General features: G+C 47.6%; 1 protein-coding gene across 1 annotated transcript; it reads left to right on the top strand.

Moving 5' to 3' along the window:
• The first annotated feature begins 12830 nt into the window (after positions 1 to 12830).
• On the top strand, positions 12831 to 13636 carry LOC136474022 (heavy metal-associated isoprenylated plant protein 47-like). The gene is made up of 2 exons (XM_066471641.1): positions 12831 to 12999; positions 13110 to 13636. The coding sequence occupies exons 1-2, from the start codon at positions 12991 to 12993 to the stop codon at positions 13461 to 13463; spliced, it is 363 nt and encodes a 120-aa protein (XP_066327738.1). The 5' UTR covers positions 12831 to 12990; the 3' UTR covers positions 13464 to 13636.
• The last annotated feature ends 2745 nt before the right edge of the window (positions 13637 to 16381 follow it).

Below are 16381 nucleotides of genomic sequence, written 5' to 3'. Positions count from 1 at the left end.
TTATTGCATTACATATTCATCCTTATCCAGATATCGTACTTGAATCCTATTTAAGTTCAGGAACAGGTTAAATGCTTAGCCATGCTTAGTGCAGTAGAAGTCAGGTGATTTCCTGTCATCTGCGAGCTTTAGGATGAGGTGGATCACGGTTGGCTATATTTGCTATCGTGAAAAAGAACCATGTTAATAATGAATTAAGACCGAGCGGAGTCTTGTGTAGGTTTGGACATAGTGACTCCATCTATATTGTTTAAGGACCGATACACTGTATGTCCTTATGTCATGTTGAACGCAGCCTAACACTTAGTTGGTCGGATAAGTCGTTCCGACCATGAAGCCTAGTAGCTCGATTCAGGCCAAGAACATGAGCAGGGGTCCGCAATCTGGATGGAAGTAAGGATGTATGGGGAGCCATTGGCGTAAGCCCAAGGATGGGTTAAGTCACCAAGCACTCATGGCAGAGTGGTTCTATGATTTTACGGCACTATTCGGACTCGTGACTCCTGAATTGTACCAACGGTGACTTGTTTGCGACTCTGATGGGGGAAGCAAGGTTTGTGTTAGGAATACCCCTCCAGCTGGATAGGAATTGATTTGAATCACCGTCTCTCCCGGATAGTGAGAACGCAGCGGCAACGTAGATTTAATTAATTTGACAATATGGTTAAATGGATGATGATGATAATGTTGCCACGAATTATACCTGCTGTGGTTATTAATATTTGCATCTTAAACAAATGATTGCTTAGTACAGGTGCTAATATAGATGACAGGTTAATGGCTAAAAGTCACTGCTAGTTCAGGTTAAGAGTTGATCATTATTACTTATGCTTTTCCGCAAAAAGAAAGTGTCAGCCAGATCCACTAAATTAAGCTATGCATAATCCTTGGTGTTATTTGTTTTGGTTTCCAATGGGCAAGTCTAGCTGAGTACATTCTCATACTTAGGGTTTATTCCCTCTTGTTGCAGATAACCTTCTATATCAGGGATTCTGTAAGTATTGTCTCCACCCGGCGGGTGACGAAGACTAGATCTTGGGCATGATCTCTGTTTCTCTTATCTGAATGCTTTTGCGGATTGTGATAAGCAAACCAGTATTTGTATTTGAACTCAGGTGTGCAAGTTAAACTATTTGCTTCCGCGTACTTTACAAGACTTGTTTTGTAATAACGATGACTTTGAGGTGATGTAATCTATTTGCAAACTGTCTGTGAAATGTTGTAACGTATGATATGTTATGTTGAATTACTGTGATCTTGGTTGTATGCAAGTTGGTTTGAAATCCTTCGAGGTTTTAGTTGACTACCGGGTTTATATGGGCTCAAGTGCGAGAATTTGATCGTTTCGGCGATTGTTTTTGTACTTGTGCTCTTATAAATTGGTCGGTTCTGTGATAGTGTATGCTAGTTGTAGGTTTGAATGATTAAATGAAAATCTAGGATGCATAAGTTTATCTAGTGATTTCATTTCCAAGTGTTTCCAAGTGGTATCGAGCTAACCATGGTGCTAAGGATGGTATAATGGTGCACTCTGATTGGTATCACGCTTTAAAGGTCCATCTTTCATACCTTAGCATCATTTGGTAGGCATTGTCTCCTATATTTCCTATCTAAGCATATGTGTAAGCTACAATCCAAACTCTTAGCACATATGTAGGGGGATCAATTGTTACCATTTGGAGTTCATGAAACTTGTCCATATCCTTTACACATGGTGAATATGCTTGGACAAGCAACATGGATTCAATTGAATTTTAATTCATATCTTTGTGAAAGGGTTGTCATCAATTATCAAAAAGGGGGAGATTGAAAGCTCTAGTTTGGTTTCGGTGAATTGATGAAACCCTAAGTGCTAACCTATTTTATCAAAGTGATTATAAGATAGGTGGCACTACTACAAGTGATGAAGAAATTGTGAAGATCATGATGAGGGTAATGCCATGGTGATGATCAAGCGTTTGGACTTAAAAAGAAGAAAGAGAAAAACAAAAGGCTCAAGGCAAAGGTATAAATTATAGGAGCCATTTTGTTTTGGTGATCGAGACACTTAGTGAGTGTGATCATATTTAGCATCGATAGCCATACTATGAAGAGAGGTGAAACTCGTATCGAAATGCGGTTATCAAAGTGCCACTAGATGCTCTAACTCATTGCATATGCATTTAGGATCTAGTGGAGTGCTAACACCCTTGAAAATGTTTACGAAAATATGCTAACACATGTGCACAAGGTGATACACTTAGTGGTTTGCACATTTAAACAAGGGTGAAGAAGATAGAGTTGAAAAGGAGTTAGTCATGATGGTCACATAGTGACCGGACGCTGGTCTCGGTTGGACCGGCGCGTCCGGTCAGTGGTAGCTGAGGACACACAGTGTCGGTCTTTGATCGGACGCTGGCGTTGATGTGACCAGACGCTTGCTGGGTGAGTCTGGTCATACCTGTGTGGCGCGCGTAGAAATGACGTTAAGTGACTGGACGCTGGGAGAGTCTGGTCGAGCATGACCGGATGTGTCCGGTCATGATTTTTCGTAGTTGGAACCTTACTAGAAATGACCAGACGCTGGTGCTAGAGCGTTCGGTTAGTTTGAGAAGCGCATCCGGTCAACTCTTGACCGTTCAGATTGGGTGAACAACATTTGAAGCCGATGACACGTGGCAAGCATCGGGCGACCGGACACTGGGGTCTTGTGTCCGGTCGATATGACTGGAGCGTTCGGTCACCCCGTGTGGTGCCTAGTGAAGGGGTACAATGGCTCTATTTCATGGGGGCTTCTATTTAAGCCCCATGGCCGACTCAAGTTCGCCCTCTTTTGACTATTTGCATTGACATAGCAACCTTGTGAGCTTAGCCAAAGCCCTCCCACTCATCTCCATCATTGATTCATCATCTTTGTGAGATTGGGAGTGAATCCAAGTGCATTGCTTGAGTGTTTGCATCTAGAGGCACTTGGTGTTCATGTTTTGCTGCGGGATTTGCTTGTTACTCTTGATGGTTGCCGCCACCTAGACGGCTTGGAGCAGTGAGGATCATCGAGCGGAGGTTGGTGATTGTCTCCAGCTCTGATCATTGTGATTGTGAGGGGTCCTTGACCTTTCCCTAGCGGAGAGCCAAAAGGTACTCTAGTGAATTGCTCGTGGCTTGTGTGATCCTCATCTTGTGTTGGTTGTGTGGCACCCTATTAAGGATTTGACGTGTGATGCCAATTAGCGCATGAACCTCCAAGTGAGTGAATCGCCATAACGAGGACTAGCTTGTCGGTAAGCAAGTGAACCTCGGTAAAAAATTATTGTGTCATCATTTGATTCTAAGGTGATTGGTCTTCATTGGTTTTCATTCTTGTGATTAATTGGTTCATTCCTCGACACGGCGGTATAACTATCTTGCTCTCTCTCCTTACATTATCACAAACTAGTTATCAAGCTCTTTAGTGTAGCTAGTTGTGAGAGCTTGTTAGTTTAGTTAGTGTGACTATTTAGTTAGCCTTTGAGAGCACACTAACTTAGTGTAGTGTCATAGTCATTGTGTGGTTAGAATCTATAGAAACTAGAATTATGGTAGGTGACTTGTATTTTTAGTAGGCTAGCGCAACACTTGCTTCGCCTCATAATTGTCTAACTGGTTTGCTAAGTGTTGTTGTAGAAATTTTTAATAGGCTATTCACCCCCCTCTAGCCATTAGGACCTTTCAACATGCAACATTGGTTTGTAGCCCCCACATTTTTTAGATCGAATGGCATTGTGACATAGCAGAATGATACGAACGGGGTGATGAAAGACGTCGTGAGCTGGTCGGACTCTTTCATCGTGATTTGATGGTACCTGGAGTACGCATCAAGGAAGCAAAGGGTTTTGCACCCTGAGGTCGAGTTGACTACTTGGTCTATGCATGGCAAAGGAAATGGATCCTTTGGACACGCTTTGTTGAAACTCATTTAGTTAACATACATTCTCCATTTCCCACTCTTTTTTTTGTACAAGAATGGGATTGGCTAACCACTCGGGGTGGTATACTTCCTTGATGAACCTAACTGTCAAAAGCTTCTCAATCTCTTCACCGATGGCCCTATGTTTCTCCTCATCAAAGCGACGTAGGCGCTGCTTCACTAGCTTGGAGCCTGGCCTGATCTTCAAGGCATGCTCGATGACTTCTCTCAGAATGCATGGCATGTTCGAGGGTCTCCACGCAAAAACATCTCTGTTGGCATGAAGGAAGTCGATGAGCATGCTTTCCAATTCAGAGGAAAGCATGGTACCAATGCACACCACTTAGCCTTTGGAGCCAATGGGGTTTATAAGGACCTCCTTAGCACCCTCTATAGGCTCAAAAGACATGGTTGACCGCTTGGGATCAGGTGCTTCTTTGACGACCTCCTCCCTAATGGCCACAAGCTCTTTAGAGGTGACAATTGCCATGACATGTTCACAGCACTCGACCTCGCACTCGTAGGCATGCTGGAAGGAGGTGCCGACGGTGATGACCCCACATGGACCTGGCATCTTCAACTTTAGATAGGTATAGTTGGGGATGGCCATGAACTTCATGTAGCATGGATGTCCTAGGATGGTGTGGTAGGTTACGTGGAACCTGACCACCTCGAAGGTAAGGGTATCTGTCCTATAATTGGTTGGATCCCTAAAGATGATGGGCAGATCGATCTACCCAAGTGGCATGGCCTACTTTCCTAGCATGATGCCGTGGAAAGGTGCCTCGGTCAGCCAAATGCACGCTTAGTCAATACCCATGGTGTCGAGCATCTCAGTGTACATGATGTTGAGGCCACTGCCTCCTTCCATCAGCACCTTGGTGAGCCGCTTCGTGCCGATGATTGGGTCAACCACGAGTAGATATCTTCCCAACTGCAGGACGCTTTCTGGGTGGTCAGTCCAATCAAAGGTTATGGTGGACTTCGATGATCGGAGGAAAGTAGGTGTGGCCGTCTCGGCCGTATAAACCTCGCGGCGCGCAAGCTTCTAGTGGTGCTTGGAGTCATAGGCTGTCGAGCCTCCAAAGATCATGAGGCAACCATCCAACATTGAAAAGCCACCATCCTTCCCCTTAGCATCATCCGCGGTCGGCTTGGGCTCCTTCCTATGCTCCCCCTTGTTGGAGCCTCTAGATAAGAACCGCTTCATGAGGACGTAGTCCTTGTATAGGTGCTTGATGGGGAAAGCATGGTTTGGGCATGGCCCTTCAAGCAGCTTCTCTAAGTGGTCCAGGGTACCCTCGGTGGGCTTCCGACCCCCCCCTTGCGGTCGGTGGTGGCCACAAGCAAGCTCTCACACCGCTACTTGCTCTTCTTCTTGTTGGGATGGTTGTAGGCGCCTTTGTTAGTGTCCTCGTCCCACTTCGCTTGCCTTTGAGGTGGTCAACAAATTGCTCCAATTGCCTCCTCGCCTGAGGCGTGGATGGTGGCAATGTCGAGGAGTTCCTTGGTGGTTTGCAAGCCCTTATGTCCTAGCTTGTGGACCAGGGACTTGTAGGTGGTCTCAGATAGGAAGGCTCCTATGATGTTAGCGTCAATGATGTTGGGTAGCTCGTTCCACTACTGGGAAAAACACCACGGTGGGAAGACAACGTTGAGGATGTGTCGGCCAAAGGTCTGAGGTCCTAGCAAGTCAGGGCTTGGGCTTCGATCCTCGCCGCTGTCGTAGCGTCCGCCATGACATGGGTGGTAGCTGTGGCTAGCCTCCCTCCTCGCATCTCTGTGGGTACACCTATGGGCATCGAGGGTGTCGCGCGTGTCATGGTGGAGGCTGAGACGTTCATGCACTGAGACCGTGGTGCGTGGCTTGCCACCTTGCTACGCCTGGTGGATCGACATGTCCTTGTCGGGTTGCTCTAGTGGCGCGTGCTAGCTGGTGTCGAGCTCGTGTTGTTGGGACAACAAGCTCTCAGCCTGCTACACCACCGCATGCTTGAGTAGCGTGCAAATCTCACGATGGGCCCGATGATCCTCGGGCATCGCGGGCCCTGAAAGCCCTCAGAGCAAGTCCACCACAGTAGCGATGTTCTGGCTTACCCTGGTGAAGTGTGGTAGGGCTTCGTCGTCCTCGATGATCCTCCAATTCATGTCGCGGGCCACAGCGTGCGCACGCCCACCGTCTCCGTGGCGTTCGATCTCTCGCTCGAGGTCCGTGCATTCCTGCTCGAGCTGGAGCCATGCTTCCTCGATCTCTTGGGGCTGGGCCTTCAACTGCTCTACCCACAGGCGAGGTAGGGCCCCTACATCCGCCTTGACCTTGTCGTCAAGGTCGTTCATTGGGGTAGACTATCCCTCATGGATGCTTTTGACGTATCCCTTGGGGGTACCTGCCATGAAACATTCATGAGAAGGGTGATGGCTCCCCCTATAAGAGTCAGAATTGGAGTGCGACCCTAATTCTCCCACGAGGAGGTTGTGGAAAGATTCCATGACATATTCGGTCATCCCCATGAACTCGTCATTCACGGGGGATGGAGGCATGCGTTGCGCCACAGGGTGGCCTATGGTCTCTGTGGCGTTATGGAGACCGGACGGGAGCACTGTTGGGGCGCTCCAAATGAGGTATTCCAGGAAGAGCGACTCTCCCCCGGCCAGCTGTGTTATGACATTGGCAAAGGAGAAGGTGAGGTAGCCTAGGTCCTCCTAGGATGGTCGAGGTCCTAGGAAGGCACCGAGCTGGCGCTCTAGCGTCCCATAATCAAAGTCGAGGAGCTAGTCGCTCCCAGGGGTGTAGGCCTTTGGTGCATGCAGTTGTAGCTCCTTAAGCGTCTCGGTGATCGTGTCGAGGACGGTGGAGTAGAGAGGTTGGACGGTGATGGGAACCTGCATCAATTCTCCCTCTGTCATGACGATGAAGTCCAGGTTCTCAAAGCGCACGTGCGTGCCTAGGACCCAGCTGACGCCATGACTAGCCATTCAAGGCCTGATGTGGATGTCGAGATGCGCAAAAAGCCCCTACCTGACGCACCAACTGTCGGTGTTTTGAGTTACCAACTAGTAAATTTCTAGTATTGTGCGTCTAGCTCGGATGGTGTACTTAGAGGACACGAGATTTATACTGGTTCAAGCAGAAAGTCCCTATGTCCAGTTCATCGCTGCTACTCATGTTACTAGCACTGAAAGTTTGTAGTAGGGATTACAAATGAGTGAGAGAGGGACAGGTCCTAAGTCTCTGATGTGCGTGTGCCCCTAAGACATGTTATGTCTACAACCGTGTAGAGTGGTGAACCGCCGTCCTCACTCCTAGGCGTCCTGCTTCCCCTTTTATAGATAAAGAGGAAGAGCAGGTTACACAGAGAGAAAGATGGAGGAGAGCCAGGGAGAGGAAGGCTTTTAGGACCATCGGGCCTTTCTCCTCCTTTATGCAGGTCCCGCCAACCCTGCATATGGTGGTAGGGACGGCTCCACACCGGGTGCTTGTTCGTCGCTGATGCCATGCCCCGGCATTGTCAGCGGGTTGTGACGTCCCATTCCGTCTCGACGGGCGACGCGGCGAACCAGCATGCTGGTCAGCGGCCATATAGGGAGTAGGCAGCATAGTGACCATGCGTCCGTCACTGTTGGTGATATGAGTTCCCTAGAGTGACATGTCGTGGACACGGGTCATGTTGAGATGTGCCCGCTCCCTGCACGATGCCAGAAGTTTCATCTTGGGTTGTACTTTCTGGCCCGTAGTGTTGGCGGTGGTACAGGCTTCCGTCAGGAGCCACGCCCGAGAGGTTGGGCGAGACGGAGCCCCTGACCTAGAGGCCGGGCGAGACGGAGCCCCCGACCCAGAGGCCAGGTGAGGCGGGAGCCCCGACCCACAGGTCGGCCGAGGCGGAGCCCGCCCCCAGAGGTCGGGTGAGATAGAGCCCGCGCACCTGGGGGTCGGGCAAGGCGGGCCCCCGACCCAGAGGTCGGGCGAAGCGGAGGCCGCCCCCAGAGGTCGGGCAAGGCGGAGCCCGCGCACCTGGGGGTCGGTTGGAGCTATAGTCACGCTTTTGACTGCTCGGATGAATCAATATTGATGATCATTAGCTCCTCCTCTTCGGATACTCTAGTATTGGTCCCCGACAGTTTCATTCTTGTTATATAGCAGGGACATTGCCAGGGCGGAGAGAAGGGGGTGGGTAGCCCCCCCTAAGGTTATGAATAGCATGTACAAGTACTTATTAATTCTACCAATTCCAGAGATTATAGGTAAAAACGTCTCCTTAACTAATATTATAAAAGTGTAATTACAAATAAAATACATCTCCGAATTGTATTTTTAATGTTATATCTCCTAATTGTATAAATTTGTATGGCTAGATAAAATAAATATGATGTGAATAGTTGGTTTTATGAACAATGTCCTTTTCTATCTTCAATTTACTTCAATTTAGATAATTAGTACTTTTCTGAGATGAAGAAAAGGAGGAGATTAAAGATGATTATAGTTTTTTTATAATCCGACATCAAGGCCAACATTATTTTTTAAGCTGATATCAATGTCTAGCACTGATATCCTAATTTATTTTCACTTTTTCTATATTTTAAGTTCTTGATTTTTTTTGTTGTTACTCAGGCAATTGGTAATTAAATCATTATTTGACTATAGAAAAATATTTGTGCATTGTCTCTTGCGGAGTTGTTCTTTTAATTGTACTAGTTGATTGTATAAGATTATTGTCTAAAATTATCTAAAAATTCAAGCACCTGAATACTATTAGAACTCCTAATGTTTTTTCAACGCTTGACGGACTGAACCCTCTATATTTGAATCCAGGCTCCGTCCTGGACATCGCTTAGTGTGATGGTTGCTATCTTTAGTGTACTTTTGTATTAGTTTTAGGGTTAGTTCTTCTTTAGTGGTGAAATAGTTTTCATACGTTAAGTTTGTTACTTTAAATTTTTAAAGCGTCGGTTCACAACCACCTTCTTGAGGCATTCGATCTTTTACAGGATGTTTTGCCCGTTATTTTGAGAAAGAACTTTATTATGTTCTCTGAAAAAGTGATGCACACTACCATCTATTATTATAGTTTTAGCCTCTAACCCTATAATAGAGGCTCGAAGAAAAAATATCTTAAATAAAAGAAATAGCAAATTAATCACTAGAGCTATTTTATGGCAAGCATCCATATAAAAAACGATAATGATACAATTAAGACTTCTAGACAGACAGACGCCTCCCACCACTCACTCTCGCACGCGCCGCTTGCCTAGTGACCCTATCCGCTCGTCCCGTCCGCGCGTTTCGATGCTCGCTGCGTCATTTCCTCCCTGCGTCGCCGTGCCCATCCACCAACCCCACTTCGCCTCACTGCCGCCAGCCCCCGCAGCGCCGCGCCCCATCCCCTGTGACCTCCTCCGCACTGCCTCCCCGTTCTGCCTCCTCCGCGCCGCATTCCCCACCGGCCCCAATCTGCCTACCCCGCCTCCACTGTGCTGCCTCCTCGTTGTGGCCGGCCCGCTCGCCGCGACCGCCTCCACCGAGCTGGCGAGCCGCGGCCACCTCCACCTAGCCGACGAGCCTCCACGACGGATGCTCCAACAAACAAGCGAGGGGGACGAGATTTGTGTGACGCCGCGCCCGCTGGCGAGTTGCTTGTGCCGCTACCGCACAGCGAGGTCCATGCACCGTCGTCGACCTCCACGCCAGCGTGCCTCCATTCATCCAAGCAAAGCCCATGTTACAAGAGTATATTTCAAGTGTTTCAGATATTTTATTTTGATGTTGCAAAAGTAGATTGGAATGTTGCACATGTTGCGGATGTTTCAAGTGTATGTTCCAAATATTCATCTCATTTACAGACGTATGTTTGCAAGTGTTTCATCTAGATGTTATATATTTTTCACACATATAAAGTGTTTTCAGGTGTTTTTTTATGTGTTTCATACGCATGTTTTGAGTGTTTCAGTTGTTTCGTACGTATGTTGCAAGTGTTTCACCTTGATGTTTCAAAAGTAGATCTGGTGTTGCAGCTAGTGTTTCATCTACCTTCAGTCGTATGTTGTAAGTATTGCAACCGGACGTTTTAAAAGTAGATCGGGTGTTGTATCTCTGTCTTTCACTTTTCTGCTGTCTCAACTTCGTCTAGGTGACTCTCCTCCCGACGCTGGCTCGGCATCCACCACCCTCTTTCTCTTTTTCTAGATACTGGCGTAGGCATTTGCTGGCCACGTGCATGTGCGTGAGAAGCGGAGAAGGCACGGGCGGAGACTCCACGTGAAGTCACGTGAAATTTTGTCGGAAAGCGGATCGTTGTTTCAACGACAGGTCGACAGTCATAACACTATCGACCCCATAACATGAGCGCTTCTGCAGCAGCGCCTGCTGAGTGCTGGCTCGGTCACCGTCCGGTTGCGGCGCAGCAAAAGCTCCTCCAGGCTCCAGTGCGGTACCTCGTTCCTGCGAACTTGGCTCTCCAGTTAACGTGTACCGGATACCGTGGCGCTGGCGCCGCGTGGTCCCCTTCCCCTCCGGTCCCGGAACGGAACAACCTGCTGTCCAGCCTTCGAATACGCGCCGTGTGAATCGAATCGCTCGCTTGGTCAGTCGTCGTCCCAGGTCAAGTCGTCCTCCAGGACTGGCTCCGGCCTCCGGCCCCTGCATGGGTTGTCATCAGGGTGTTCGGTTCTCATGGACTAAAATATTTTAGATAAAAATATACATTTTAGTTAAACTAAACAGTTAAATACTTACTAAAAATGAACTAAAATCATTTAGTTCTTTAGTCCACAAAATTAGACTAAAATAAACTAAAAGGTGTTGGGGACACCCATACCTCTTAGCCCTTGTTTAGTTCATTAAAACTCTCAACTTTGACACTATGCAAAAAGAAGATTCCCCGTCACATCAAACTTACGGTACATGCATGGAGTACTAAATGTTGACGAAATCAAAAACTAATTGTACAGTTTGGTTATATTTTACGAGACGAACGTTTTGAGCCTTTACCAAATAAAAACGAAACGCTACAGTGCGCTACAGTGCCAACCCAATCCGGCCGGCACCAACTCTGGGGTGAACTAAACGGGCCCTTATTTATTACCCTCTCTCTCCACTTTAGTCTATTTTAGTTCAAGGAACCAAACACCACTTTAGTCTACTTTTAGTTCATGGACTAAAATAGACTAAAACTTTTAGTCCATGGGCTAGAGAACCAAACCGGGCCTAAATCGTTTCTTTGAGGCCAGTTTCAATGTGGATTTCATAGAGTTTCATAGGCATTAAATATGCTGACATGACACTGTCTTGATGAAAAGAGAGAAGATAAAAGTTTTATGGGAGTAGTGAGAATTTCATAAGAATAAAACTCTTCTGCACTGTTTCCAAAATATAGATGTGTTGGAAACTGGAAGATGAAACCCTGACCTTAGAACGACTCATCAGTCATCACTCGTTTTCGCAGAGTAGAACGAACGTTACTACCGGACTGGCTGGACTGTCACGCTATTATTAATTTATTATCATCCCCGCACATCGCAATTATCGCTGACTTGAGGTCAAGCTTCCCTTTTGTTTTTTCGGTATATAATAATATAATTATTACTGAGACACACAAGAAGAGAATCGCGTGCTTCTATGTTCACTATTGGTCCCACGGCGATGTGCCACTTGATGCGACACCTATATACATATAGGCCACGTTTAGTTCCTTGTAAAGTAGGCGCGGATTGAATTCTGGATCACTGTAGCGCACTGTAGTATTTTGTTTTTATTTGGTAATAATTGTCCAATCATTGACTAATTAGGCTTAAAACGTTCGTCTCGTAAAGTACAACCAAACTGTGCAATTAGTTCTTGATTTCGTCAACATTTAGTATTCCATGCAGGTACCACAAATTTGATGTGACGGAAAATCTTCTTTTTGCATAATGTCAAAGTTTGAAATTGAGGGTAACTAAACAGGCCCATATTCTACCATGCCAGATCATTGATATTATTATTGACAATTACTCCGTACTGCTATAATAATATCGCGGCTGGCGGCGAGAGAGTTCGTTAATCTTGAAGCGAATCCATGGAGCTAGCTAAGCAGCAACGGCAGCAAGAGTGGCCAGATCACGCACGTGGATGGAATGATTAAGCAAGCTGTAGCTTAATTACATTGCTGGGCGTTGCGCGCGAGACTGTGGTGTCCGTCTGCCCATCAGTATCGTACGTACTCTACGTAGCACTGAACTGATGGGATCGGAAACCATGGATGATTAGCCAATCGGTACAGAATCACCGGGGATGGGATCGGATCATCCGGTGTTCTCCGCCCGGAAGCTTGCATGCGCATGACGTCTTGACCGTAGAACAGCCGTCCTGTTTGGGGCTTCCTTCTTGTCGGCGCTGGACCGCTGACCTGATCGATCGCCGTCGACTGGAGAGCGCTTCCTTGGCCGCCAAGTCGTCCTACTCGTACAGCAGCCAAGCGGACTGCTAAGGCCGCGTTTAGACACGAAAATTTTTGGTTTTGGCTACTTAACACGTTTGTTTGTATTTGACAATTAGTGTTTAATTATGGACTAATTAGGTTTGAAAGTTTCGTCTCGCGATTTCTCACTCAACTGTGTAATTAGTTTTTTTTTCATCTACATTTTGTACTTCATGCATATGCCGCAAGTTTCGATGTGACACTTTGAGGTGAAAAATTTTGGAACTAAACATGCCCTAAAATGTGCCGGTAGTGTGCTGTGCTCCAAAGTCTGAACACGGTTTCCCTTATCGCGTTTGGAGGGGCCATTAGACTTGGACGAGGCGACCGGCACGCGCTGAGTCCAAGTCTTCTCTTCTCTCCTCACCCAGTGACCACATCGGCCGGGTCATGGACAAGAAGAGCTCATCTCCCGTTGGTCCGGTCGGCTATATATGGCAGCTCAGGGGACGCTGCTCTGCTCAGCTCCCACCACAGCAAAGCAACTACTGCTTCGAGCCTCCACACAACACAGCCCTCGGATAGTCGGATCTCCACACCAAATCACTCCAAGCCTCTTCGACCGATCCTTGGCGGGGCGTTCTGAACCTTCAGGTTTGGATTAAATCAGCCATGGCCAAGGTACCTGCACTGCATCAGCTCGATTCTTCATTTGCGCGCTGTCTGTCTGTTCTGCTCCTAATTTCGGCTCAGACTGACACTGCTTGTGTGTGCGTCTCCTGACTCTGCAGCAAAAGATCGTGATCAAGGTGCCGATGGCGAGCGACAAGTCCCGGTCCAAGGCCATGGCGCTGGTGGCCGCCGCGGGCGGGGTCGACTCCGTGGCCATCGCCGGCGCCGGCAAGGACCAGGTCGTCGTCGTCGGCGAGGGCGTCGACTCCATCAAGCTCACCAGCGACCTGCGCAAGAAGATGGGCGACGCGCAGCTTGTCGAGGTCGGCGAGGACAAGAAGAAGGAGGAGAAGAAGCCCGACCCCGTCGCCGACTACACCCAGTACTACTACCACTACCCGCCGCCGCCGCCGCCGGTCGGCGTCGTCTACGACCCCTACTCGCGGCCGGGCAGCACCTGCTCCATAATGTAGACCACTCAGCTTGTGCATATGTATAGTTTTTTTTGGGAAAAAAAAGGGTGTGCAAGTGTAGTTTGTGTACGGAATTCTCCTTCCCTTCTTTTTGAGAGAGCTATGTACACGCCAGCCTGTTCAGTTGGCTGGTTCGTATCGTTGCTGGTTCGTAAAGAAGTACTGTTGACTGATTTGTGTGAGAGAAAAAATATTATTCTGGCTAGAAATTTAAGATCGTTTACGATAAGCCACAGCCAAACGAACAGGTCCGGTTTACACTTTACATGTCCGATTTCAAGAAATATTCCAAGCTTTGCTCATTCTTGTGTTACACACACGTTTCACGCCTTTTGTTTTTCTCGAATACACCAGAGCGTTACATTTTTTTATTTAGATAGAAAAATATTGTATAATGTTATGTTAAATATGGAAGAATGTTTTCATACACTGCGCCAATGATAGTTTGATGCAAATTCAACCGGGAGCTACACAACGATCACACAACCTGTTTTAGTTAAAAGAAAAGATGAGCCTAATTACACAGCCGCTACACAAATGAGGCTGATTCCACGCTTATTCGTTGGCTCTCCTCTGTTCATGAAAGATCTGCTGACCTACCCTGCCCGGTTACTAACTAAGAGCTCCAAGGGTGAAGCATTAATCACCGGGTTTCAGTTATGCCCTTGATTCAGATTTTTTTTTGTCCCAAGATGCCTACTAGAACTATTCATATCCCAGTTGGTTAGCATCGAAATTTTCTCTTTCAAATGCCCTGTCCATGAGTCAAAAATCAAGTTCGAATTGCTCTTGTTCCATCGATTCAGTAGGTTTGACGGTCTCACGAGTGCATGTATCATCAAGGGCCCTGTTTGCCACGTCTCCATGAGATGTTGTGAGCTATTTTTTTTTTTTTTTTGCCAAACCGGATGTTTTCAAAACTGCTTCACCCATAAATCTATTTTATTCTCTCACCAAGACATGAAGTGGGATGAAGCTGAAAAAAAAACCTATCTCAGCTTCACCTGACACAAGTGGACCCCCAACACATGCTCCCCGTCGTACTCTTGTGCGCGGGTCTACCGCGCGGAGCGCGTGCAACACGATTGGTGGAGGTCTAGGCGCGGCTTCCGGGGTTCGTTGCCGCCGGAGGCTGGGGCGCGGCAGTGCGGGCTTGCCGTCGCGTGGGGCCGCCGGGGCTCGGGGCACGATCGTCGAGGCCTCCAGGCTCGCCGCGCGAGCAACCTCCAGGGCTCCCGGGTGTAGCCGCCGGGGCCGCTGGGGCTCCCACGCAAGGGTGGTGAGGAGCCGGGGCGTGGGGCCGGGGACGCCGCCGCTGGGCGATGGAGGTGCGGGGGCTGGGATGCAGCCAGGCGAAGGAGCCGGGGCGCCGCCGCCATGCCGGGTGCTAAGTGCAGCCATCGGATCGGAGAGGAACGCGTAGCGCGAGGATGGTCTCGATCCCGTGCGACTACGCGAGGGGCATCGGGAGGAAGAAAGAGACGCCCATGAGGAGACGAAGAAAAAAAGAAAAAAAAAAGTGTAATACAGTCATTTTATTGTTTTGATCGATCAGTTGAAGCTGTTTTGTCAAATCGGTTTGTAAAATAGCTTTAGCTTCACCCAAAAAGCTGTTTGTGAAGTAAAAAAACAAAAAACAGTTTCAATGATAAAGTTGAGCTTGCCAAACTGAGCCTAATAATACATGAGCGTTTTTTTTTAAGTAGTGTACGGTTTTTACACCATCGCAGCCGTCATAAATACCTGACATTATGCATTACTAGCTAGCTAGCATAGCTCTCAACAAAACGTTAACCATTGTAGAAGGAATTGCCAGTTTTTTTATATTGAATTGTGGATAAAGAATAACACCTCCAAGACGCCCGCCATTGCAACAACCAAGTTAACTGTTTATATGAAGTCGTAATACAGTACACTATGATTATAACCCAAGAAGCTAAGACAGATATAGCCGGCCGCGAAGTCGGAGCTCCTCTTCGCGAAGCCGTTGAGCTCGGCAATAATGACCTATTGCAGCCTCCTGCTTCGGCCTCGTTGGTCTGACATCTTAGGATAGGTCGAAGTCAGAGCTGCTGGCTGCTTTGCAACGATGACTCATGGTATTGTGTACTCTACCGCGTTGCGTGGGTGTGCTAACCTTTCGTAGTGTTTGGCGCTATGCTCGACTATCTTTGATTGTATATAAACTTAATTCGTCTTAATTGAATGGCAGATTATCTGCCATTTTTTTAAAAAAATATAGCCGGTTGTTACACGGGACAGAAGAAGCAACGGAGCTGTCAGCAAAACAAAAATCGCCAGGAAAGCGTCACCAACCCGCTGGAACCTGCTGGGGTTGGGGGCGCCCAACGAATCGTCAGGGGGAAACACGATGTGGCAAACGTTGTTGCCACCTGCCATGGATGCCTCCCTGCGATGCGGCCCTAATGCTATGGCAAACTTCACCTCGCTTTTATCAGCTGCATAGCGAGAAACAACAGTCCATTCCTGTGGCGCTACCGATGCCCTTTTGCTGCTGCTAGCTGCAGACGAGCGGCTCCAAGGACTTTTTTTAGGAAACTGGAAGGGCTTGCGCCCTTACAGTGCAAATTTATTGATTAAAGAAGTATAAAAGCAATACAGACAACAGAGTACAGAGTAGCCGGCCAGAATTCAAGAAACATAAAAAGAGACAAAAAAGATGAGGTACTCCTGACACTTATGACACTTATGCTAGGGAGGAACTCCATTGATCAAAGGCTTGAGCTTTCCTATACTCTGTTTGAGAGAAGCTTAATCTCCCTGAGAAAAGTTCCTTTGCAGACTTGAAGGCTAGGCTGAGTTGCTTTGAAAATGAGATCATTCCTTGAAGTCTAGATGGCCCAACAGAGAAGAATGATTGCCAGCATGAAGAACTGAGATTGAAGGTTGTCTTTTAT

Source organism: Miscanthus floridulus, chromosome 8, assembly GCF_019320115.1.
Source record: "Miscanthus floridulus cultivar M001 chromosome 8, ASM1932011v1, whole genome shotgun sequence".
Lineage (NCBI taxonomy): Eukaryota > Viridiplantae > Streptophyta > Magnoliopsida > Poales > Poaceae > Miscanthus > Miscanthus floridulus.
The sequence above is the reverse complement of the archived record's forward strand: the minus strand, read 5'-3'. Positions and strand labels throughout refer to the sequence as shown.